At 48.4% G+C, this 26,523-nt stretch overlaps 1 protein-coding gene, 1 long non-coding RNA gene and 1 pseudogene across 4 annotated transcripts in view; 2 read left to right on the top strand and 1 right to left on the bottom strand.

The window, feature by feature from the left end:
• Positions 1–6,465: 6,465 nt before the first annotated feature.
• On the top strand, positions 6,466–7,247 carry LOC144305649 (anaphase-promoting complex subunit 15 pseudogene; annotated as a pseudogene).
• A 6,486-nt stretch (positions 7,248–13,733) lies between these two features.
• The window catches only part of UBASH3B (ubiquitin associated and SH3 domain containing B), a 139,479-nt gene continuing 126,689 nt past the window's right edge, over positions 13,734–26,523 (top strand). For all 3 annotated transcript variants that reach the window (XM_077893908.1, XM_077893910.1, XM_077893912.1), the window contains exon 1: positions 13,734–13,980. In XM_077893908.1, the coding sequence (XP_077750034.1) occupies positions 13,820–13,980 (161 nt within the window). In that variant the 5' untranslated portion in view covers positions 13,734–13,819. The remainder of the gene's footprint in view (positions 13,981–26,523) is intronic.
• On the bottom strand, positions 15,813–21,297 carry LOC144311433 (uncharacterized). The gene is made up of 2 exons (XR_013377046.1): positions 20,256–21,297; positions 15,813–17,761 (listed from the first exon to the last, which is right to left on the bottom strand). It is a non-coding gene; the product is annotated as an uncharacterized LOC144311433 (long non-coding RNA).

Genomic DNA, 26,523 nt, shown 5'->3' on the forward strand with positions numbered 1-26,523 from the left:
CATGAGCTCCAAGAAGCTTCTTCTGAGCCATGAAGTCCATCCAGCCTCCAAATTAACTGCTGTAAGGAATACTAGTACAGGAGGTGAAAGAATATCCGCCCACAGATAGCAGGTCCCCATCTCTGGGGAGTGTAAACATTTCTTTATAAAGAAAACAGGGTTCTTGCAGATGTAATGAAATTAAGAGTTTCGAGACAGAGACATTCCCCTGGATTATCCGGGTGGGCCCTAAATGCAATCACAGGGTTCCCACAAGGAAGAGGCAAAAGGAGATTTCAGACAGACGCACACAGAGGAGAAGGTGACGTGAAGATGGAGCAGAGAGAGATTTGCAGATGCCGCCTTGAAGAATGGAGTGACATGGCCACAAGCCATGAACACCAGCAGCCACCAGAAGAGGGGAGGCAGGAAGTGGATTCTCCCCTAGAACCTCCAGCAGCAGTACAGCCCCGCTGCCAGCTTGATTTCAGCCCAGTGACGCTGATTTAGGGCTCTGGCCTGCAGGACTGAGAGAGAATAGATTTCTGTTGTTCGAAACCACACAATTTGTGACGATTTGTTATAGCAGCCACAGGAAACAACAGATTCCTACAGAGACCAAGCATCAATTTTGCCCGGTCTTTTGAAAGAAAGAGGGATAGGAGAGAGGGAGAGGGTAATCTGTTGTTTGCTTTATTAATTTTGCTCTTTATTTTTCAAGTGGTAGTCTGGCCACCCACGCCAGAGGTGGATCCAGCGTCCCTCTGGGATATTAGACAACACTGGGGGTTTCCGTTCTAAAGAAACACACTTGTGTAAAGACAGTCCTGTACTTTTGAAGATGACAAGGCTATGTCCTCTTCTCTTCTGGGCTTTTCACACTACCCACTCGGGGCACAAAAATGTAAGCAAATCTACATTACCACGCCCTTCGGCCACTTGCCCTAGTTCCAAGCTGGGAGCTCATAATCCATTGAGCACTGTCTCCATCAATGACAAGTATTTAAGGGGTTCACGTGAAAGGTAAAATGTGCTACAGTGAGAGTGTGTGATCTCTACTCTCGAGTCATTTAGAGGTGATTTAAGTAGACCAGACCATTGATTATCAATTTTACTAAAAACAATAGAAGGAAATGTGTTAAAATGTTTCCTTGGATCACTTCTACTTGAAGTGATTTTTCCTTTTTTTTTTTTTTTTTTTTTTGGACATTAACTTTATGATAAATAAATGCCTTATTGTATTGCTTATATATATATACATATATATTGCATATATATTTATATCTTTAAAGTATTTACATTTAAATGAGAGAATGAAGAAGTAAAGAGAAGAAAAAGGCAGTATATTATACATTATCTACAAGATCTTAGGGTTTATTTATTTTTTATAAAATTTTTTAAAGATTTTATTTATTTATTTCTGAGAATACACAGAGAGGAGAGAGAGAAGCAGAGACACAGGCAGAGGGAGAAGAAGGTGCCATGCAAGGTGCCTGACATGGAACTCGATCCCGGGTCTCCAGGATCAGGCCCTGGGCTGAAGGCGGCACTAAACCACTTGAGCCACCAGGCTGCCCAAGATCTTAGGGTTTAAAAAGTACTCTGAGGAGCACCTGGGTGGCTCAGTGGTTGAGCTTCTGCCTTTGGCTCAGGGCACGATCCTGGGATCGAGTCCCTCATCAGGTTCCCCACAAGGAGCCTGCTTCTCCCTCTGCCTATGTCTCCACCTCTCTCTCTCTGTCTCTCATGAATAAATAAATAAAATCTTTGAAAAAAATATATATATATAAAGTACTCTGAGAGTTCTTAGTAAATGGGCCTTGGGAAAACCTTCCCAGAAATTTTAGGACTTCAGTTGAACCTTGAAGAATGAGCAGTATTTTGAGATTGAACTTTGATTTGCACTTGTGTCTTAGTCTGTTTAGCTGCTGTAACAAAATACCACAGACTGAGTGGCTAATAAACAACAGAAGTTTATTTCTCACAGTTCCAGAGGCTAAAAATCTGAGACCAGGGTGCCAGCGTGCTCAGGTGAGGAGGGCCCTCTTTGGTGTTGCAGGCTTCTCCCTATGCCCTCACGTGGTGGAAGGGGAGAGGCAGCTCTCTGGGGCTTCATTTATAAGGACGCTCACTAATCCCATTCATGGGTGCTGTACCCTCATGACCTATCACCCACCCACACACCCCACCCACCAGCCCCACCTTCTACTACCAGCACACTGGGGCTTAGGATTTCAACATACTAATTTGGTGAAGAGACAAACATTCAGACCATAGCAGCTTGGATTCTAAGTGGCTTCGGATTGCTACTAGTCACCAGGTAATGATGGATTTCTCAATAGGGTGTCAAAGCCAAGTAGACATCAGCTAGGGAAATATTACCTGTAAAGAAGTCTGGTGGTGGCACAGACTTTGTGGCACAGTGCGTTAAGCATCCGACTCTTGGTTTCAAGTCAGGTCATGATCTCAGAGTCCTGAGGTGGAGCCCTGTGTTGGGCCCCAAGCTCATCGAGAAGTCTACTTGGGATTCTCTCTCCCCCACCCCACCCCCCACTCTGCTTCTCCCTGTGCTTGCTCTTTCTCTGTCTAAAATAAATAAATATATATATTTTAAAAATAGGACTCTGGTTCTGTAGTAACCTAAATTCTCCAACCCTGTGCCAATATCTGAATTTCCTTCATTCCCTCCAAATCCTATGTTTCTGCCATGTATGTCTTCACAGATAACCTGATCCCTCCCATCTCTGGCCTTTTTAGTGTGTGGTATATTTCCTGCCAGGGAACATCCTTCCTTTCATCTCTTTCTACCCAGCCTCACCTTACCCCTACCATGCCAGTCTTTATCTCGTTAACTTCTATTCAGCTCCCAATGTCCAGCTGGGTGTCACCTTCCCTGGGAGAGCTCTCTAGGCCTTTGTCCCAACATTTTGCCCCAGGGCCAACCTAAGGCAAACATCTATGTCTCTCAATCATCCTGTGTGGTCAAGGCTTGGTCGTGCCACTCTCCCTGTAAACTTGGGGCCCCTTGAGGCCAACACTCTCTTGGAGCCCAGTGTCCAGACAGAGTAGGTATCCAATTACTGTAGAAGGGAAGAAAGAAGGCAGAGGGAAGAATTTGGTCACCTACTTGTTAGTCACCTGAAGACCTGATGAGTTTAGTAAAGGTTACTTTGATACCAGATTTGCTGCATCCACTTTGACTCACGTTATCTTCACCAAATAGTCTTGACCTGTGGGTTCAAGCAGTCATGTGGTTCACTGAACTACATTACCCACTGAAATGAGTGGCCAATTAAAATATTTTGATTGATATTAATTTCACCAAGGCTAATTGTAATAGATCCTGATGTCAGATTTAGATGTCTTAGTTTTTCATGCGGTTCCAACACTTAGCGGCTGTGTGACCTTGGGCAAGTAAGATAACCTCTCTGAACCTTACCAGGTGGGTCAGTAAACTGCCCGTATGGATATCTGCCTGACACAGTTGCTGAAGGTATGAAGCAATGATATGTGAGAGTCTGAGCCTAAAGCAAGCACTCAGCATATGTTTGTTCTTCTTCCTCCAAGGACCACCGTGAACAGAGTGTCAGAGGGACACGATGCAGCGGAAGGAGCTCGAAAATTGGCAGAAACAGGCCAAGTCTCTTTCATCATTTTCATCACACTCGGCATGTGCTCTGGGCTTTATGCATACCAGCTCATTTAATTCCCACAGCAACCCCTGGAGGTTACATTCTGAGAGGTTAAGTAACTGGGACTCACTTTTTAACTGCATCTGTTCACAGACTCACCCTCCGGGCCGGTGGGGAGCAGCCCCAAAGAAGCACTTGCCAGGTAGTTGTGTAGATATTCCCACTGTGGCTGAATTCCAGCGGCTAATGGTTCTACCACTGGCTCCAGGTACTCCCGGGGATTTGACAGGGGGCTCTGACACACCTGCTATCTGCCTTAACTCTCCAGACACCACACGCTCCCAACTCCGTGCCTTTCCTTATGTTCCTTTTTTGGTTTTTACATTTTTTATTTAATTCAATTTAATTAGCATATGCTGTATTATTAGTTCAGGGATGGAATTTAGTGATTCATCAGTTGCATATAACACCCGGTGATCATTCCATCATGTGCCCTCCTTAATGCCCATCACCCAGTTACCCTCTCCCTCCTGCCCGCTCCCCTCCAGCAACCCTCAGTTTGTTTCCTAGAATTAAGAGTCTCTTATAGTTTGTCTCCCTCTCTGTTTTCATCTTATTTTGTTTTTCCTTCCCTTCCCCTCTGTTCATCTGATTCTTAAATTCCACATGTGAGTGAAATCATAGGGTATTTGTCTTTCTCTGACTTATTTCTCTTAGCATAATAACCTCTAGTTCCATCCACATCAGTGTAAATGGCAAGATTTCTTTCTTTCTGATGGCTGAGTAATATTCCATTGTATATAGATACCACATCTTTATCCATTCATCTGTTGATGGGCATCTGGGCTCTTTCCATAGTTTGGCTATTGTGGACATTGCTACTATAAACATTGGGGTGCAGGTGCCCCTTCGGATCACTATGTTTATATCTTTTGGGTAAGAACCTACTAGTGCAATTACTGGTTCATAGGGTTGCTCTATTTTTAACTTTTTGAGGACGCTCCACACCATTTTCTAGAGTGGCTGCATCAGTTTGTGTTCTCACCAACAGTGTAAGAAGATACCCCTTTCTCTGCATCCTTGCCTTTGAACAGTCTCACCTGAGAGCTTCCACATTTGCTGTGCCCTCTGCCTCCAGCTCCCACCATCCACATCTTCGTTGACCTCTCCTTCTTATCATTCAGATCTGAGCTCTGAGGTTCCCTCCACACAAGTGACCCTCCCTACCTAAATGGGCTAAAGTAGCTCCACCCTCAGTCACTCTTTAGCACATCATGGCTTTCCTTTCTTTTTTTTTTTTTTTTTTTGCTTTTTTTTTTTTTTTTGCTTTCCTTTCTTCATAGCACATACCACTGTATGGAATGTCTATTTACTCATTATTGTCTTCCCCTCCCTAGCAATGGAGACTCCAGGGGAACAGGGACCTTATCTTGTTTATTTCTGTGTCTCTAGCACACAGTAGATGTTCAGTGAATAATTGTTGGATGGATGAATTTGTTCAAGGGTCACATGGCTAATAAGGAAGAAAACAGAAGTCAAACATAGGCCCCATATTCTTCTTCTTTTTTTTCTTTAAAAAATTTTGTTTGTTTAATCATGAGAGACACAGAGAGAGAGGCAGAGACATAAGCAGAGGGAGAAGCAAGCTCCTCGCAGGGAGCCTGATACGGGACTCAATCCCAGGACCACGGGATCATGACCTGAGCCAAAGGCAGACACTCAACCCTAGGTGCCCCTAGACCCCATATTCTTGGTCTCTCTAACAATATTACCTCATCCTCAAGTGGCTTGTAGAATAGTCTAGAACATAGAATAATTACCTAGCTACAGGAAACTACAGTGCAAAGAGATCTCTTACGTGCTGCTGGTGGGAATGTAAATCGGTGTAACTGATGCTGGCAGAGCAGTCCAAGGACTGAACAGGGGTCCTGCAGGACCAGCTGAGAAGGTCTCTGGCTGTGCACAGGATAGAAATCAAATGGGAGCCAGCAGGAGGCGAAAGCAGACTTTACTGAAGGTCTGGAGAGTGCCAGTAATGAGTGTCCAGGAGACTCAGAAAGGAAAGCAGGGGGTCTTGCCTATGTTCAGGGTCTGGGGTTTTTACTGAGGATGAGAGTCTAGAATATGTGTCCTCTCTGGCATTCAGAAATAGAACAAAGATGAGGGCACAAGTGTTATTCCTTGGAGCTAGAGAGTCCTTGGCATGAAGATGTCCATGCTGGTGGTCTGGAAGATGCATATGATGGCTTCACCTTGTCATTCTCACCTGGTCCTTCCTTAGATGTTATCTGTTCTAGAGAACTCATTCACTCCTTGTCCCTTACAAGGAGGACAACATTATTTGCATTATGACACATGTATAAAGTAGGGGGTACAGGTCCCAGCAAGAATAGAAACAAGAAAAGGAATAAAGTGCAGATTTTTATGGACTCCTGCAATTTCATTTTATAACAACTTTGGAGAACATTTTGCCTACCTTCTAAGTTGAAGATGACTTCTTCTAGGAATATACCCAAGAGTAATTCTTATACGCATATGGCTGGAGGCAGTGAACAGTGTTCATTATGGCAGAATCAAGCAAGCAAAAATTTATAAATAATCCAAACATGAATGAGAAGGAGAGTGGACAATCATACAGCAACCGTGTCAATGAACTACCCCACATTCACCAGTCTGGCTACACTTTGGCCATACGCTACTGAACAAAAGACAGGAAACCCCAAAAGACTTCAAACAGCATTATATCTTTCTGTGATATTAAAAATATCTAAAAAATTTTAAATATCCTTTTTAAGAATACTTACAGATTCACTAAAGTTAAATGAAAAGGAAAACAAGAAAATGATGACTATGAAACACAGGATAAAGATCCTGGGGCATAAGGAAGGCAGGGGATGTGCTCCTTGGGGGAGAGAGTGGTATCTGGTAACATGTAGATTATTGTCAAGGTCCTAACCTTTGCTTAGACGAAGGGTTTGCAGGTGATTATTGTCTTTTTAAGAATAAACTGATAGCTGGCTGTTGCCCTTCTGCATAAGGAAACCGAGGTTCAGAGGAGTTCAGTGACTTGGCCAAGGTCAACCAGCTACCAGCTGGTTGTGGTGGAGCTAGGACTCAAACCCAGGTCTGTCTGACGCCCACAGGGAAGAGTTACTTCTCTGCTACCTTCAACTCCACCCCATTCCCAAATCATACTGTAACCAAATAAAAACCCAAACTAAATACATCTGAAAACTGGATTCACCTGACCCTTTACCTCCATTTAGAAGCCATGCCCACTTTTTTTCCCTCACCCTTCCCCTGTATGACTGAGACACTGTGGTTTAATCTGGATCAACTCTGTGTGGATGAGATGGAGCCACAGCAAAAGCAAGAACAAGTCCATTGGGCCTGGCTCTAGAATATCACAGAGACCACAACCTGGTATCTATTGGCAAGCTGGCCTAAGAGCACTATCACGACCAGAAGGAGGAGGAGGAAGAGGATGATGAGGATAATAAAGAGGACTCAGAAGACAATGAGGACATGCAGGACAGGGATGAGATGAATGACTACATGGAGTCACCCAAAGTTGGAGAGGTCAGTGAGGTGGACAAGGGAGGCAATGAACAGGATTAGGACCAGTGGATGATCTAGGTAGACAAGGCAAGTGGCCGAGCCCAGCTCACCCTGCACCCCCTGCAAAACCAGCTGGTTGCCTGGGTGCCTGAAAGCTCACCTTTGGGTATCTCTTCAGGTGCTGCCAGGAACTGGTCTCCTGGGCCCCTCCAGGGGCCATTGGTTTGCCCTTGAACTCCCAGGGCCTGAGCCCACCCCACCTTTCTGCCTAATACCTTACTCCTTAGTTGCCAGGCATAGTCTCCTTCTAACTCTCTTTAATAAAGACACAGGATTTGAAAAAAATAAAATAAAATAAAAATAAAAATGAACTGATAACAGAAACTAGCTAAACAGCTAAAGTTGAGCCCTATGGGCCATGGATTGGGATTAATTTAATTCTGCAGTCCTAAAATCTAATTAAACAAAGAAACTACATGTCATGAGAATGGGAAGGGGGAGTCGTACATAGGGAGAAAACAGTTTCATTGTGAGGGAGGTGTTTTTAATATTTTCATCCCTAGAATGAAGATGTAAGATATGTTGATGGGGGAACAGAGGACTAGTTGAGGACAAAACACACTTACAAATCCTTGAAATACGCAGAGTGACATTCCTCTAGGGACTCAGCTGCCTTGCCATACTTTGCTAAGGGCAAAAGGCAATCTTAGCTCAACCCCCAAGATTCTGGAAGTCTACTTTAACATATAAAAATTCCTTTAGAAATTTCCTTTATCTCTAAAGCCCCCAAGATACATGTTGACAATCATCCCCCAAGCACATGGCCCACCAATAGACATCTGAAGGGTCTCATGACTAACGTCTTATTAGATGGTAATAAATGACCTTTTCCCAACATTAGTTAGCCCCCTCAAGGTCCTGGAAACCTTGTTTCCAAAATTCCTTAGAGAGTATGCAATCCCCAGGCTCCTCCCAACTCCCAGGTATATAATCAGCTACCCCTCACCGGCCCTGGGCAGCATCTCTTCCTGCCCACGGATCCTGTCTCCATGCTTTAATAAAACCACCATTTTACACCAAAAACATCTCAAGAATTCTTTCTTGGTCGTCGGCTCTGGACCTCACCCCACCAAGCCTCATCTATATTCCAAAACCTCATCGATATCACTAGCCAGAGTGTCATTCTACCTATGGTTTGGCTTAAACAAAATTTTCCCTATTTGTATAGCTCATAAGTTATTTATGTTTATATTATTTAGAAACAAAATTAAACTGAGTAAAAGTGAAGGTCAGATTGGGTTTATTCAACAATTTATGAATTGGGCAGCATCCCATTTAGCACGGAGAGAGGGACACCCAGAAGCTGTGCGAAATGGATGGATTTTTCTAGGCAGAACCAGGAAGCGACCAGGGGGTTAATTAGCAAAAGAAAAGCAAGGATTGTTCAAGGCAAGGTCACCTTCCCTTAGGGGGAAGGCAGGGGTCTTAGGTAGATTACTTCACTAGTGCTGATCAGCATATTCTGGACTGATTGGTTTAAAATTCCACTCCTGAGAGAGGCTGAAATTGCAGTTACGTTAATCTTGGTGGGGTTTAGCAAAAGTGACTCCATCTGAGGCCCGTTGTTTCTTTTTAACAATATATTATGCATGAATTAGATATGAAACATATCTAAAGCAATGTACACAAGCCCACAAAGATTCACTAAAATGTCTTTTACAGAATTTTAAAATAAACTTACATTTTTAAAAACAAATATTCAAAAATTATATCTTGCAACCCCTGAGATCACTGCATTTTTATTTTTCATTTTATTCATTTATTTTTTATTTTCTTAAGTAGGGTCCATACCCAGGATGGAGCCCAACTCAGGTCTTGAACTCATGACCCTGAGATCAAGACCTGGGCTGAAATCAAGAGTCTGGCACTGAACTGACTAAGCCACCTAGGCACCTAGGCACTGAATTTTTAAAGGTTGAAAATTATTTTTCCAACTATCTTGGTCCATGACTATTGTTTCCACTCTTTTATTATTATTTTTTTTTTACTTTTGTAATATTTTCTTTTTAAGTAGTCTCTAAACCAACAGGGGGTGGAACCTACAACCAGTGGAAAAAAGTGGCATGCTCTATCTACGGAGCCAGCCAGAAGCTTCTCCATTCTTTTAAATCAAGGGGAAGGTTTGTCTGTTTGCCTCATACCTCGCTATTTAATTTTATTCTATTTCTTAGAAATAAAATTTCCCTTTTGCTGCTTTTACAGAAAGGAAGTTGTGTGAGAAGAGGGAAAACCTTTTTTTTTTTTTTTTTTTTTTTTGTGCTTGTACCATATTTCACAATACTTCTATTGTTCTGCAGCAAGTCAGAAACACAAACCCTAGGGCAATGACATTTGGGATGAGGCCTTTGCCAAGAGAAAACAGGGACAATGGAGTGTCCCCTACAAGGATTCCAGAATGACACACTGGGATTTTTGCTCAGAGATGGGCAAAAGTAAATTAATTGATTAATTAATTATGCTCCCTTCCTCATCCCCCACCCCGCTTCCTTTTGCAATGGAAGGAGGGATCTTAATTTTTCCAATGTGTGAGAAAAATATAGGTTTTTGTTGGTTTGGAGTGATGCTCCAAACTGTGTTTCTGTCTTAGTTTTTCCAACTGTGTGACATGGCTTCACAGATTAAACGACTCATCGGTAATTGTAGAAACACTACTGCAGACTTACTATGTGCCTGTACTAAGTCCTAAGGACGAATATAACACTGAAATAGTCACCAATCTCTGGGTCCTTGGATCTGTTAGGATCCTGTCTGCCTTTCTGATATTTCCACTCATTTTTTCTGCTTTTCCCTTTCACTATTATTTATATTCCCCAAATGAATGAGACCAGATAATGTTTGTCCTTCTCCGATTGACTTACTTCACTCAGCATAATACCTTCCAGTTCCATCCACGTGGAAGCAAATGGTGGGTATTTGTCGTTTCTAATGGCTGAGGAATATTCCATTGTATACATAAACCACATCTTCTTTATCCATTCATCTTTCGATGGACACCGAGGCTCCTTCCACAGTTTGGCTATTGTGGACATTGCTGCTAAACATCGGGGTGCAGGTGTCCCGGCCCCAACAACCCCTGTCTATGAAGGGTCCCTGAGCATCCATTGGCACAGTCCACGGGCTCCCCATCCTAAACCAACACCCTCATTTGGCAGGTGAGGAAGTGGAAGCCCAGAAATGGGCAGAGAACATAACCAAGTCACAGCCAACACCTCGACATCCCAATTCCTAGTTCTGGAGTCTTCTCATGCCTGTCCTTTCTTTTCCTTCCCACACACTTTCAAAATCTTCTGGTCATGAGGAATCCCCTTGAAGTTTGGGGGCTAAATCCATGCCCAGTGACTCAATAACTGCCTTCAATTGCCAAAGCAACATCCCAACCCTTGGGACTGGGAACATTTTGCAGTCACTTGACCTTTTCTCAAAGACAGAGAGAAGAAAAAGGCATGAGACAGGCTTCAGAACTTAGGAGCATGGTTCACTGGACTCATCCTCGGCATCCCTGTGTCCAGGAGGGCACCACTCCAAGAAAGTGTCTGGGGACAGCAGAGTGGACTTATACAGTGCTCACAAGAGCAAAAAAGAAGTTCACGGGCCAGGGTGGACTCTGATAGGACCTGTTGGTGCCGGGGGACATGACGGTGTGCTTTCCCTTGGTGCTGATGTGTTGGGACCCCTGTCCTGCCTCCCTCCTCCCCACTGCTGTCAGACATCCTGTCTTGTGAACAGTCACCCCTCTTTCCTGTGTGATATAATGATGTGGACATGTATAAAACTTCCCCTAGCTTTTCAAAGTTAGTACAATTGAAATACAAGTCATCCTAATTGCCAGCCCTCCATCCCGTGCAGAACAAACGGCAGCAGTCCTAAATCTAAGGAGTGCCAACACCAAGCTGAAGCAAGGTAAGGAAGCCAGGCTGGGATTTCTGTAAAAGTGCTCCAGACCAAACAGTTCCCATTGAAGGAGTCTGGTTTTCCACGGTGATTTTTCCAGGCTACCTAAAACTATTTTTATATCCATCACTTCCTCTCACAGTTTGCCTCAAGGCAGGGAGAAAGACCATTAATTCAATTTTTCTGGAGAAACAGAGATTCAGCAATTTTGTGTCCAGGGGCGTAGGACGAGTCCAAAAGGTAACCAAGTTCTTTTAATGGTTGACATCTCTTCGCCATCCTAACAGTGGCGGTAAGTGGTTGTTTGGACACATTTTAAGAGTTCAAAACCTGGCTCTACCATTTACTAGCACTTTGACCTTGGACAAGATGCTTGACCTCTGTCTTCTTCAATATCCTCGCTGGTAAAGTGGCCAAGTGACAAAATGGCAGTACCTACTTCAGTGTCTTGTCAAGGGATTAAATGAGTTATATATATATAAGAAGCTAAGAACACCACCAGCATATAGTAAGTCCTCGATATTATTTGTTTTGTACTTCCACAAAATGCTTCCACAGACATTATTACCTCCTGACTAGCCTCCAGATCGTTTGACTCTCAGCCCAGGCATTTGGAAGAAATTCAGAATATTGGGAAAGGTCCAGCATCCTTTACTGAACACGCTCCCCGGAGGCCAGTCTACTAGGTATGGTTTCCTCAGCCCAGTACTGTGTTTCTGCTTCATGATCTGGAAAAGCACTCTGCAAGGCTCCAGGCAGCTTCCTTAACTCTGGCAGAAGCCCTCACCCAGGAAGCATGAACTTTCCCTCATCCCTTATACAAGCAGAAGGGAAAATTATGCACGTTGTTGCTTAATCCCTGGTAGCCCTTATCTCCCCATTTTTAACATCACTGGACGTTCTTTAGAAAAGCGATGCTAGCCCAAGAGATTTAAGCTGTGTCATTTCCCCTGGTAAAACCTTTTAGATGCCTTACAAACCAGCATCAAAAAAAAAAAACAAAAAAAACCCAAAACTGTTCTGTGAGTTCTGGTCACCATCCCTTCCCCACGCTCCAGGCAGGGAAAGGAGTTGACTCTTTTGGAGAACCCCACGTGCGTGAGCTAGTTACTATGCTGCACACAGTTGAGGGCATGGGGCTGTAGAGGACAGAGAAGCAACTTATCGGGGCACCACAGTGGATAAAAGCTTTCCTTACGTACACTTACCAGCTCTCTATGATCTTCCTCAACCTTTCTGAGCTGAGTTTTGCCATCTGTAAACCGGGGTAATTGTGCACACCCCATAAGAGTCATAAACTTTCAATGAGTCAATTCATTTACTATGCTTAGCACCATGACTGGCACCAGAGTCCAATAAACGTTAGGTAGCATTATTATTATTACCTGAAAAAGAGCAGCGAAGGTTTACTCTTCCTCTTTTCCATGAAACCAAGCCCTTGTCCTTGACTGAGGACAATTAAGTTTGTCTCCAAATGAAAGAGCATAAAGACCCCTAAGCCCAGTTCATGGTGTGTGGTTATGGGGGGTGTGGGGGGGTGAGTGTGGTTCAGACTCCCGCCTTCTTTGGGGTGGGAGTAGTTTTGTTCAACCTACGATGCAAATTCACTGACGTCACCACGGAGCAAAGACGATCTAGTCTTTCCTTGAATCCTTCCATTGACGGGGTGCTCACTCCCTAACGAAAACCAACCCCTTCCCTTTTGAACACCTTTTAAAATTAGAAAGTGTTCTTTCTCTGTTCCTTCTTCCGCCCCCTCCTTCCACTTCCCACTTTCCCAGTCCTCCTCCTTCCTCCTTGCATCTTCCCCTTTCTCTTCTCTTTTTTTTTTTTTTCCACCCTGCCCTCTCTCTCTCCTTCCTTCCCCCTCCCAGGCCAGAGAGCCCGAGAGTTCCCTATCTTTGTCCCGAAGTCGCTATCCCAGCCCGGGACAGCCTGGGAGGTCTCTGGGGCGGCCCGCTGGCCCGCTGACCCGAGCTCTGGCGCCCACGGCCACGACCGCGGTCCGGAGGTCGCAGGGTCTTTCGGAAGCAAAACCTTTTATCTGGGCTCGGCCTTCTGGTTCATTAATGCCATCCGTCAGTTCGCCCAGTTTCCATGATTAACCCGTCTGGAACCGCAGGAACCACACGAAACTTGGCGCGGCTGGAGGCGGCGTCCGGGGGCCCCGCGGGCCGAAGGCGCGGGCGGCGGCGAAGGCGGGGCCCGGGCGCGGCTCCCCGGCCCCGGCGGTGGGGACCCTCCGCGCCGCAGCCCCGCCGCGCCCGCCCGGCCCGGCCCCGGGGCGCGCTCGGCCGCGCGGTCGCTTTAAGAGAGGGGCGGGGCCCGGGACGGCGAGGCAGGGCCGGCCCACCGGGCTCCTTTTCCTTTTTGATCCATTCAAAAATTACTTATTGCAAATTCCCGGACCGCCGGGAGCGGAGAGGGAAGGGGCGGCGGGCCGAGGGCTGCTGCGGGCGCCGCGCGGGGGCCCCGGGGGGCGCGAGCCGCTGACGGCCGGCCCGGCCCGTGCAGCCGGGGGCCTCACCAGGAAGCGTCCGCCTCGGCCCCGGGGAAGCTCCGAGCGCCGCCTCCCGCCTCCCGCCTCCCGCCTCCCGCCGCCGCCGCCGCCGCCGCCTGGCGCCCGGCCCCCGAGCCCTCCGCGGCTCCCTCCCGGACGCTCGGGCTCGCGCGGCCCCGGCATGGCTGGCCGCTGAGCCATGGCTCAGTACGGCGCCCCCGGGCCGCTCGGCATGGCTGCGAGAGAGGAGCTGTACAGCAAAGTCACCCCGCGCAGGAGCCGCCAGCAGCGCGCGGGCACCATCAAGCACGGGTCGGCGCTGGACGTGCTGCTCTCCATGGGCTTCCCCAGAGCCCGCGCGTAAGTGGCCTCCTCGCGCCCCGCGCGCCCGGCCCCCGGCCCCCGGCCCCCGGCCCCCGGCCCCCGGCTTCGCCCCGGCTCGCCTCCCCGCGCCCGCCGCACGGGCGGCGCGCTCCCCGCTGCCCCCACCTGCCGGGGCGGGGCGCGTCCCCAGGTGCGGCTCGCGGGCTCCCCGAGGTCCCCGGCGCCCCGGTGCGGGACGCTGGGCCGCCTTAGGGTCCTCCGAGGGCTGGGAAGGGGCGCGGAGGGGCCGGCGCTCTCCGTGCAGCGGCTTCCAGCTCCGGATGTCGCTCGGGTTCGGGCCCCCTCCGGAGTAGGAGGAGCGGGAGCGTGGGTGTTGCTGCGTGTTCATTGATGGGGAGGATGCAACGAGAAGGAGACGCGATCCCTCCTGGGGACCCGGGTGCTCGTCAGTGGTGACGGCAGCGCGGAAATCTGTGGGTGCCTGAGAGTAGGGAAGGGAGCTGGGGTCCCGCATCCTTCTGCCCCTGGAGGGTGGGGAGGGGCAGGGCCCGGAGCGCAGGTGGCTGTCCCTGCAGCCCGCTGGGAAGAGGCCTGGCCGCCCGCGCAAGGCAGCGGCAGCAGGAGGCTTCTCCAGCTTCCGAAGCTGGTCAGCCGAGACCGTGGGGCTGGAACCCTGCCGAGGAGGAAGCCGTGGCCGGGTGGCCCGGTGGCCCGGTGGCCCGGTGGCCGGGTGGCCGGGCCCTCCTCCCTTGGTTAATTTCTCCGTGCGGATTTCTTAGGTAGGGGACACCAGGCCTGCGATCCGGTGGGGGCGCTGCTTCTTTGAATGACATCACCTGAACGGCAGAGTTGGGCAAACTTTATCAGGAAGGGCCAAGTTAATGAAAAAAAAAAAAAAAATTTTTTTTTTCTCCCTCTTTTTCTCAGGTAGTAAGTCTAGGTTACCCTTCCCCAGCCTCTGGGCAAATCTCGCTTACTCTATTCTTTGCAAACTTGGCTGTGAACCCAGAGCCAAAAGCACACCCCTGGTTTTACCTGTCCACCCAGCCGGCTGGGACAGTCAGGAAAGTGGGCCCTTGGGAAGTCAGGAAATAGGCCAATGCTTTTGACTTGGGTTGACTTCCAAGCAGTGGGGCTCGTTTTCCATTAAGGAGGGAAAATTCGGTGGGCTCTGCAGGGCTGTGTCAGGTGTGGATGCTGCAAAGTATGCCCTGATTCTGGCTGATGGACGTGCACACCTCTCCTTAAGCTAGGGAGGTGGGGCCTGGGGAGTCTGCTGGGTAATGCTGCAGAATTAGCACAGTCCCTGGCATCTAGGCCAACATTAAGGACCTAAGTTGCTCAATGTAGGGAAGAAATACTTAAGTGAACTCCTCAGACTGTCATGTTTGCTATTCAGACCTGCTTTCAAGGGGCATCTTTTTTCCTGCACTGGGTCCGGGAGGCCTTGTCCATGTCCCCACAGATTAGCATGATGGTCTAATTTTGACTGGCTCAACCCCTGAGATCTCCTAATGGCTAGCATTTATTGAATATTTATGATGTACTATCCTAAGTGCTTTACCTTTATTAACCATTGTGCCCTAGCAACACAGTGAGAAAGCTAACACACATGCCCATCTTACGCATTTGGAAACAGAGGTTTAGTAAGGTTATATAACTTGCCCAGAGTCACAACACCAAGCAATAAGACTGAGATTTGGATCCACGGTGTGTCTGCTTAACCTCACATCCAGAGCCAGTATGTAATGAGTTAATGTAAGCGAAATGCTTAGTTGCAATGCCTGGCACATTGTGAAAGATTATTAAGCCTTAGTTGTTACCGCATTCGTTTCTGTGGCTGCTAGAACAAATGACCACAAATTGGCTGGCTTAAAACAACAGAGATTTATTTTCTCCTGGTTCTGGAGGCGAGAAGCCCTAAATCAGGGTCACTGGGCTGAAATCAGATGTCAGCATGGCTGTGCTGCCTCTGGAGGTTCCAGGGGAGAATCCACTCCTTGCCTCATCGAAGTCTTGGCGGCGGCTGGCATTGCTTGGCTCGTGGTGGCATCACTCACTCCGATCTCTGCCCGCCCGGTCCCATTGCCGAGCTGCGTCAGATCTCCTTCTGCCTTTTTACTGTAAGAGTGACTGCTCTTAGGGCTTTTCCAGATAATTCAGGTTAGCCCTCCCATCTCAGGATCCTTTATCACATCTACAAAACGTTTTTTTTTTTTTTTCCTCTTTTTTATTTTTACCATATGGGGATGTTCACGGTTCCAGGGATTAGGACTTGGAGAACTTTTGGGGAGCTCTTTTCAGCCTATCACAGCTCTGAGCATTCTGACTAGCACTGCCTCCCTTTACTGAAGGGGTGACCCAGTGGGTCCTGATGGAACAGTCTGAGCGGGAGGGAAGTTGGCTTTGCTGTTCGGTCTCCATCAGAGCCCCTGCCTGGGAAGGGGCGGAGCCCTTGGCTGTCACCTGATCTAGTTCTCCTCTCACCAGGGCTGCCAACTTGAAAAGACAGACAGCCAGGGCATCAGGCTGAGCTTCTGAGAAGCCTCTTTCTTAGGCCTTAAGCCTGGAAGAAGGCACATGAAGAAATTTGCAAGCAGCAGGGAGCAGAGACAGTTTGCTGGGTTCTGGGAGATCTGGCTGGGATGCCTTGAGAAGGGATGAGAGCGATGTCTGGAACATGGCCCTTTGGAGAGGCTGATGCAGTAGCCAAGGCTACAGCTCTGGTTTCCCTTTGGGTGTGACCAGGTCTGGTGTCCTGCAGCAGCAGGAAGGGACCTTCCACGGGGCTCTGAGGGGCGGGCAGAGAGCTCCGGCCAGCCAGGCCCAGGTCCCATTCCAGCCCGGGCTGTGGTCTTGGATAAGTCACCTACCCTTTCCAGGCCTCACTGGCTCCCTCTGAGGGGAACGGAATTAATTAGTACATGCTTATTAACTGCTCAACAGAGCTAAGGGAGAGGAGTGCTGAGCCAGCAGGGTGACCTCAGGGTATGTTCCTTCTAGCTCATCACTCCCCCGAGCTGTGTTAGGTTTTTTCCATCCCACCCTATTACCTTCGGTTCAAAAACACTGCTGTAGAAAGACCTGCCATTTGGAGGATTGAGAAGTGGCGGTTTTTTCAGGGTGTGAATGTGAGCATAAGGTGAGGAGGTGTTAGGGAAGCCTCAGGGAGGAAACCTTCAAGGGACCAACATGATCTGTCCCTCTCCCCCCCCCCTTTTTTTTCTATACCTATCAGCTCTTCTAAAAGTTCCTGTTCCGAAAGTTCTAAAAATAAAGATCTAGCTTGGTCAAGACCAGAGGGAGATTGGTCGGAAGGAAAAGGAACCGTGTGCAGAGCAAAGGCCTCGGGGAGGAGGATGCCCGGGGGTCAGGAGAGGAGGCAGGAGGGGAACTGTCATGGGGATTGTTGCTTTGCTACCTGTTTCCACACCTTCCCCTACTGGCCTCTGTGGTTTGTGGGGGAGTGAGACTCTTATCTCTGATCTCTTCTGCAGCTTGAGGCCAACTGTGGGAGCATCACTTAACCAGTGAATTTGAGGAGTCTTTGCTGATACACCTCTGACCTTTTATTTTGTTTTGGTTGGGTTTGTTTGAGGCTGCCTGTGACGCTAGAACTCTGTCTCTAGCAAATGACTCTAAGGTTTGCTAATGATCGAGAGATACAGTCTTGCAAGAGTACACGGTGGCAGGGATTCCATGGCCCAAGTGCTAGTCCAGCTCCTGACAGAGGAAGCTTGTAGGACTTCTGTTTTCCTCAATATTCTGATCAGCTTCTGTGCACGGTGACACCTGTCCTGTGTAACTCAACGAGGCTCTGTGAAGACAAAAATGAGTCATGGGCAGGAAAGGACTTAGAATACTTAAAAATATAATGCGGACACTGGACAGATAGGATTATGGTATCATTGTGTTGGATGGGAAGAAAAGGAGGTGGGGTGGTTGCTGGCTGTAGGCTCCAGCAAATATTTACATGTGCTATTAGGCCGTCCTTCTTTCCTATGGAGAATATTTGAACAATGCCTGGTTCAAGAGCAGGACGGTGGAAGAAGGAAAGTGCTGGAACAAGCACCACTGACTGCTTTGAACAGTAGTGGCGTTAGCTATGCCTCGCTGCCCAGAGATAGAAACATCCTCAGAGCTGGCGGGACGAGGAACCGACAGGCACCTTGCAGGGCCCATGAATGAAAGTATCCAGTTTCTCAGGCCTTCTCCAGCTTACCTGCTAGGTTGACAATGGATCCTCTCAAAGTACTTGGTCCACTCAGTGTCTGAGGGGTGGCCGGTTCTGGGTTGGGGCCTAGCCGCTTTCCCCCAGGGCCTTGAGTAGCGAGAGAAGGCAAACCGTGGTCCACCTGGAGCCGAAGGGACCTTACAGGTGGACAGGGCAAAGAACTCTCAGCTACCCGGCCTCACCATGCACCCACACAATAGCCCTCTACGTCTGTGTGTTATTTTGCAGTTGGAAAATGGCTCTCACCTGCACCAAATAGCCCATTCTGTTGGCACTGCAGTCCTGTGAGGTAAAGCACAGGATGAAAGCCTTGTTTTATTTTATTTTTTTTAAGATTTATTTATTTGAGAGAGAGCAAGAGCACAAGCAGGAGCAGAGGGAGAGGGAGGAGCAGGCTCCCCCTGAGTAGGAGTCCGATGTGGGGCTCGATCCCAGGACCCTCGGATCATGACCTGAACTGAAGGAGGCAGAGCTTAACCGGCTGAGCCACCCAGGCATCCTGCGAGCCTCATTTTTTAAAAAATATTTTATTTATTTATTTATTCATGAGAATACACAGAGAGGAGAGAGAGAGAGAGAGAGGCAGAGACCCAGGCAGAGGGAAAAGCAGGCTCCATGCAGGGAGCCCGAGGTGTGGGACTCGATCCCGGGTCTCCAGGATCAGGCCCTGGGCTGAAGGCGGCTCTAAGCCGCTGAGCCACCCTGGGTGCGAGCCTCATTTTAAAAATGAAGAGGCTTAAGGCTTGGAGGAGCTTGGGAACTTGCCCTGCAAGAGGCCTGGTCACCATGAGAGTCTTGAACTAAAACTGCAAGCCCAGTGCACTTCCCAGCCTGTACAGAGGCCTTGGTTCACAAGGGGAGACTTTGACGTGCATTTTTATTTTTAGCTTTATTGAGTTATCATTTATGTACCGTAAACTAAATCTATTTACAGATTGACCCGGTTGACAAATGCATACACCCGTGGAATCACCACCGCCAGACCCAGCACCTGCCTGTCACCCCTAGAACTTTCCTTGTGCCCCTTTGCAGTCCTTCACTCCTGCACCCTCTTCCTGGGGAACTATATATTAGTATTTGCATTTTCTAGCCCTGCATGTAAGTGGAATCCTACCATGCATACTCTTATGCCCACCTGGCCTCTTTCCTTCAGCTTAGTTTTTTTTTTTTTTTTTTTTTAAGATTTTATTTTTTCATGAGAGACACAGAGTGAGAGGCAGAGATACAGGCAGGGAGAGAAGCAGGCTCCTTGCGGGGAGCCCGATGCGGGACTCGATCTCAGGACCCCGGGATCATGCCCTGAGCCGAAGGCAGACACTCAGCCACCAGCCACTCAGGTGTCCCTCTTCAGCTTAGTATTTTCGAGATTATTCCATGATGTTGCCTGAATCGGTAGTTCACCTCCTTTTATTGATAGTAGATCTCTATGTATCTGAACTTGTTGGTAATGTCATTGTAACCCCTTGCACAGAGCTTCTATGGAAATTCCACAATGCCCTAATAATATTACCCTAGGTTTTTAGGCCACTTTAGAGATGACAAAGCAGATTTGTATGCATCACTACTATCAAGGCTCAGACATTGATAGTTTCATGAGAAAACTAAGGTTCAGAAGAGTTATGCGCCACAGTGAAGAGCATCGGGCTTCGTGACTCTGCCCTGTGGTTTTTGTCACCACCCCGCCCCTGGCCTCAGCTGCCTCAAACTCCAGCTGCTTTCCACCGAGTGCGCAATAATTAGTTCTCAGAGCTAACGGCTTGGCTTTTCAGAAAAGCAACCAACCTAGGGAATCTGCATCTCCTGCCAGCTCTCCTCCGGCCGGTGACAGTCGTGGCAGAGGTGTCAGTGTCACCGGGAATCCCAGCAGGCACCTGCTACGCGCGTGCGTCTGCGTGTGTGACCGGGCGTCCCTCTGCCTGGGCGGCGGGGAACCGAGGAGGCCCCCCCACTCTCTGCCTGAGACACAGAAGTCTAGACTGTGGCTGGTCTGACAGCCGGGGACACTTTGGGCCAGTTGCTGGCAGGGCCAGTGCTTGAATTTCCTGGCCTGTGAAATGTTGATGATAACAGTACTTACCTTGAGGGATGGTTGTCAAGGCCAGCGATGCCATTCCCTGCAAACAGCCCCAGAGTCTGTGGCTTTCACAGACTGTCTGACTGTCACGTCCACCTGGATGTACCTGCTACTCCAGGGACAAGGCTCCTTTGTCATCTGGTCCCTGGGGATGGCTCCGCGGGTCCTCTCCCTGGTCCTCACTGCACAGTGGGCGTAAGGTAGTGAGGAGGAGGTGGGGCTGCGCCTTCCCTCGGTACTTGGGTTCGGTTACCCTGCACCCAGGTCTGCAGAGCGCCCCGAGGGGTGCTAGGCTGAGTAGAAGCAGGCCCACGGCACAGCCAGTGCCGCCCAAGCTGCTGATTATAATAAATGGCCTGGGTTGGGGATTTGCGGGAGTGCCATCTGGTCGTCTTCTGATTAGTCTCAAATGGAATCAGACTCCAGCCCTGGAGAGGGAGGGGAAAAAAAAAAAAAAATCTCATTCAAGAATGGCTTCCCTGCACTGTGATGGGCACAGTCCCAGCAGGACCGAGTGGCTGCTGGAGAGTGAAGATGCTTGTGGTCCCCATCAGGGCTGGAAGCTCTTGTCTTCTTTGGAGGATTTTCTCAGGGGCCACCTCTGGGTGTCCCTCAGAGGCTTATGGGAGAAGTCCCTGGAGGAGGGATGGACAGATGGAGCGCTGGCCTCAGGCCTCCAGGCCTTCCGTCAGGTGCTCAGGGTTTTGGGAGAGGAGACCTTTCTTGTTGGCCCCTCTCGCCAACATCCCCATTTTCCTGATGATGCTTTGCCCGCATGCTCTTTGCCACCTACTGTCTATGGGGATGCGGCCTCTTGTGACTGCCTCAGATGAACATCCGGAAATTGCCTGAGCTCTTACTATGTGCCCGGTATCCTACTAAATTCTGTGTGCTTCTCAGGAGGAAAAGATGAGTGCCAAGTTTCACCACCTGGCGCTCTGAAGTCAGCTGTCAGAGGCAGCCTGGCACTCTCTCTAGCTGGCTGCGCATCCCCCACAGTGACCCTTTGAGGAGCAGGTGTGCTTTCTCTAGGCCTGGGTGAACAACACTTTACCGATAGTGTGAAGCCTCTGCACTCAGCTCACACCCCACCAGCAGCCCAGTGGTAACGGAAAGCAAATTTAGTTTGCCTTTCTTTCAGACCCCGGCTTTGCGTTCTTGCTCTGCCCTCCCTTACTGGCTGTTTGGGTTTACCCCCGTCTTTGCCCTTCCCCAGGCCTCAGTCTTCCCAACTCTAAAAGCAGGTTTACCCCCATCTTTGTCCTTCCCCAGGCCTCAGTCTTCCCAACTCTGAAAGTGGGTTTACCCCCATCTTTGCCCTTCCCCAGGCCTCAGTCTTCCCAACTCTAAAAGGGATCGAAGTCAATCGCATCCCAGGCATTCTGGGGACTTGAAGTGACACGGACAAGTGTTTTTGGACAGCACAGGAGGTTTCCACTGCTTCTCGTAGGTTTTTCAGTTCCAGAGCATTTAGCTTTTCAGTTTTTGTTTTATTTTCCCCAAGTGCTTTACCGTCAAATTCTTTTCTCCTCCCTTTAAAGAGAACTCTTCAGGACTGATTATTTATTATTATTTACTCTAGAGAGTAAATAAACAGAAAGAACGATAGGAGCCAATTACAATGGGGGGGTCATTTAAGTAGTATACAATAGTATAATTTTCAAATTGGTACATAATGTGCTTTCTTGCATAAAACAACCAAAGTGCTAGTTAAATGAAAGAAGAGGTTAGTGCCTTGAGCCCCACCCCTGGGGGGACATAAATTGCTCATGGGCACCATTTTTGTTTTTCTTTTTTTTTTTTTAAAGATTTTATATATTTATTCGTGAGAGACCCAGAGAGAGAGGCAGAGACACAGGCAGAGGGAGAAGCAGGCTCCCTGCGGGGGATGTGGGACTCGATCCCAGGACCCCAGGATCACGCCTTGAGCCGAAGGCAGGCCCTCCACCACTGAGCCCCCCAGGCGCCCCTCTCAGGGACACCTTTTTTTTTTTTTTTTTTTAATTTTTTTTTTTTAAATTTATGATAGTCACACAGAGAGAGAGAGAGAGAGAGGCAGAGACATAGGCAGAGGGAGACGCAGGCTCCATTCCCCGGGAGCCCGACATGGGATTCGATCCTGGGTCTCCAGGATCGCGCCCTGGGCCAAAGGCAGGCACTAAACCACTGCGCCACCCAGGGTTCCCTCAGGGACACCTTTTTAATGAAAGGGCCACCTTCCCTCCTGGAAGCCACCAGCTGTTTGTGTAACAATTCACATTGTGTTCCGTTGCCCCAGTGGAAGTGTGAACATTCTCGCACATGAAGCAACAGTGGCAGTGAACTCCACCAGGACTAGGGCTGTTGCCACACACGGTGGGACGCTGGAGGAAACACCGGCAGCGAGCAGCGAGCAGCAGTCTGGAAAATGCCAAGGGGAAGCTGATAGCACAGATGGCCAGAGGCAGCCGAACATTTCAGATTTCTTTTTAGGTTTTGTGGGATCAACCTTCTCTGTGAATCAGGTAGCAGGCTTGTTTAGGATCCTGCTTCCGTGTGGCCTGCGCCCCACTCAAAAACATTTGCGGTGAGCATTCACTCTCTAAGCGTTTACTCTCTGATCTTGGCTAGGAGGCACTCACCGAGCAAGGAAGGAGTCTGCCTCTGACGGCTGCTTTTGTGTGCAGTCCACTGAAACACGGACCCACGCACTCAGAATGGCACAGAGTTGCTGGAGTCCTGAGCCAGAAGCATCCCCTACGTCATCTCTTAACCAGCCTGTCCTTCAGTTGACTGGGGGACCCAGCATTTGTCTGCTTTCTGCCTAAGCAGATTCGCCCACCCTGGGGAAACCAGTTCAATCACAATGCATTTGCCTTCTCTTCCCTGTGTTTCCCTCCCTGCCTCCCTTCCTCTTTTTCCTCTTTTTTTTTTCCTAGTCCTTTCTTACCCAAACCTTATTAGGCTTCACCCTATGAAGCAAGCAGGAAAAGAGAGAGGGTCATCCCTCTATTGCCTGCAAGGATACCAAATACTTTGTCCAAGGTCTGTAGCCACTTCAACCCAGTGTGAATTTTTTTTTTTTTTTTGTCTTCGGGGGCCTCTTCTGATATATCTTGACAAATGAAATCCAAAGAACGAGACAAGAAGAAGAAGAAAAAAAAAAACCCAGGGGGATACCATATGGTTTTACATATATGTAGAACCTAAAAGACAAAACCAGGGAATCAACAAACAAACAAAAAGCAGAAACAGGCCCATAAATACAGAGAACAACACTGATGGTTGCCAAAAGTGGGGGAACGGGCCAAATGGGTGGAGGGGAGTGGGAGATACAGGCACAGGCCTCCAGTTAGGGAATGAATAAGTCACAGGGGTAAAAGGCACAGCACAGGGAATATAGGCAATGGTACCACACATAGTAGTGTTGTATGGTAACTGACGGTGGCCGCACTTGCACAGCATCACGTACAGTCTTGCCAAATCACTATGTCGTACGCCTGGAACTAATATAACATTGTCTGTCAACGAGACTTCAACAAAATTTAAAAAACAGCAACCCAATATGGCATATGTCTCCATCAAACGTTTCCTTGACAATGCCAATTTTTTTAAAAAATATGTACGTACTTCACCACATATTTATGGGCAACTATGATAGCCTGTTGCAACGGGAGCGAGAAGGAGGACAAAGTATCCTTATATATGGTCTCTGCCCTCAGAAGCTGGCAATCTAGTGTAGAAGGCAGAAAATTATGATAACATGTGATCGTGTGCTCCAAGAGATAGAAGCAGGGCGTGTGTGTGTGAGGAGAGGAGGAGGGGGCTGTAGGCAGACCAGGGAGCCCTGTGGGAAATTCAAGGTGTGAACAAGATTGGCAGCAGTTTGAGAGGTGGGAGTTTGGGAAGATCAGTGGACCAGTTGAATGATTTCATATTATACCACATGTGAAGACAGAGCAGATTTCAATTTAAACTTGGGTATCTTGGGGTGCCTAGGTGGTTCAGTGGTTGAGCGTTTGCCCTTGGCTCAGGTCTTGATCCTGGGGTCCTGGGATTGAGTCCCACATCGGGCTCCCCACAGGGAGCCTGCTTCTCCCTCTGCCTGTGTTTCTGCCTCTCTCTGTGTCTCTCATGAATAAATAAATAAAATCTTAAAAATAAATAAATAAACTTGGGTCTCTTGACTCACTCTACTCATCACTCTTCACATTCTCCTTCTGTTACCATCTAGCTTAGAAAGAAGAGGAAACATGGTGGCTACTAAAAGACATAGCTGGCCCATAGTTGGGCCTGACTTTATTGACGTTACTTTGTTCGCTCTTCCCCTGGACATTTACTGAGTGTCCTGGCCTCCTCTGTGCCAGGAGCTTGTTAGGGATGCGAAGGGTATCTTTCTTCTCCGAGAGCTCAGCCTTCCTCAAGAGAGAAGGACATAGAAATCTTAAATGTGATATAACAATAGGATTATTGCTGTAGTTGAGGTTTGGAAAAAACCCTGTGGGATCAGAGAAAAAACAATTAGTGTAACTTGAGAGAGTTGAGGAAAGAAGAGGAGGTGATAATTAAGGCAGACCTTAAGTAATGAGTAGGGATTTTCTTGGATGGAGAGGAGAGGAGGGGGAGGGATTCCAGTCGAGGGAAGAGCTTGACTTCAGAGCAAGCTGCCCAGGGGGCTGGGGTTGGTGGGAAGGAGACAGAGAAGTAGTGAGAGGTGAGGTGGTGAGATTAGTTAGGACCAGACTGCTTCCTGGAGGTTGTGGGAAATAACATCTTAAAGAGAGAAGTCTGTAAAGAGTGGGCCAGAACAGGGATGCCTGGGTGGCTCAGTGGTTGAGCGTCTGCCTTCAGCTCAGGGTGTGATCTTGGGGTCCCGCAGGGAGCCTGCTTCTCCCTCTGCCTGTGTCTCTGCCTTTCTCTCTCTCTCATGAATAAATACATAAAATCTTAAAAAAAAAAAAAAAAAAAAAGGATGAGGCAGAGCAGAACACCACCATACATGGAAGCCGGTGAGAAGGTTCAGGTGGAAGATGAGTAGTACTTGGATTAAGGGGAACAAGGACCAGATTCTAGAGATATTTTTGACATTGAATTGATGGGATTTATGAGCCACTAAGTGGGAAGAAGAGGACAGCAGAGTGGTAGCCCAAGGTTTCAAGCCTCGGAGACTAGAAAGGTGGAGGTGGAGACGTTACTAACCAAGTTAGGACACCCAGGAGGTTGGGTGATGTAGAGGATGAGGTGATGAGTGTGCTCTGAGACATGTTATAGGTTCTGTGAGTACACAGATCAGGAAATAGGGCTCCGGAGCTCAGAGGGGAGGTCGGGCCAGGAACCGATGGCAGCAGAAGGCATGGCAGTAGGTGTAAAGAATGGAGTGAAAAGAAAAGGAAAGGAGCCAACCCCCCCAGGATAGCATTGTAGGGGACCAGCTGGTGGGTAGAGAAGAAAGAAGGTGAAGGAAGCTAAGAGGGATGGTTCAAGAGGCAGGGAAAGGACAAAATGACAGGTGTTGTGGAAGAAGACAAGGGAGAAGAGAGTTTCATGAACAAGACTGAGGTCAACAAAACCTTCTGTTCCCTTTGCGATTCCAAAGTGAGTGAAGTTGTTGGTTGTGAATGAGGTGTTCCCAGATGAAGATTCCAAAGCCTCTCTGTAGGATTTCTGGTAATCCTTTTGGGCACGCCCAAGCTCCTGAGGATCAGGACCCTGGGATCCTGCCCCACTCTCATAGCTCCCTCCTTGGACAGCTGGAATCTTCTTTCTGAAACAGGCAGCTGAGATCTGACTGTAAATGGACCTATTGTCTGGAATCTCTGACGGAATAATCATCTTCCCTTTAGAATGCCCTCCCTGCTAGAGATTTTACATGCCCCCCCTCCTGTACCTCGGTACCCCCCCGCCCCCAGCATATCTGAATTTACCTGCCCTTACTGGAACCCATGCTGAGATCACCTGATCATCCTCACTGGAGCGCCCCTTCCTTCACTTCTTTATTCAATAAACCTCTCCCGATGATCACTGCATACCAGTCCAGGCATTAGGTGCTGTGGCTCAAGCATTGAGAAACCTTCTCAGCTCCTCCTTTCTTTGGTTCCCCAGCTGCTGACAACTCAGCCTGACATGTTCTAAGCTCATTTTCTCCAATTTCTTCTCTTTAGTAAGCTCCTGCCACCAGCACCTCGCCATCAGAAATAGCTGATCAAGGAATGCCCGGGATCTATGCTCTGTTTGTAAGACATCAGGATTCATGAGGTGGCCAGTGGCCAGGGACCAGAGCAACTTCTGTGTC

This window comes from Canis aureus, chromosome 3 (assembly GCF_053574225.1).
Source record: "Canis aureus isolate CA01 chromosome 3, VMU_Caureus_v.1.0, whole genome shotgun sequence".
NCBI lineage: Eukaryota > Metazoa > Chordata > Mammalia > Carnivora > Canidae > Canis > Canis aureus.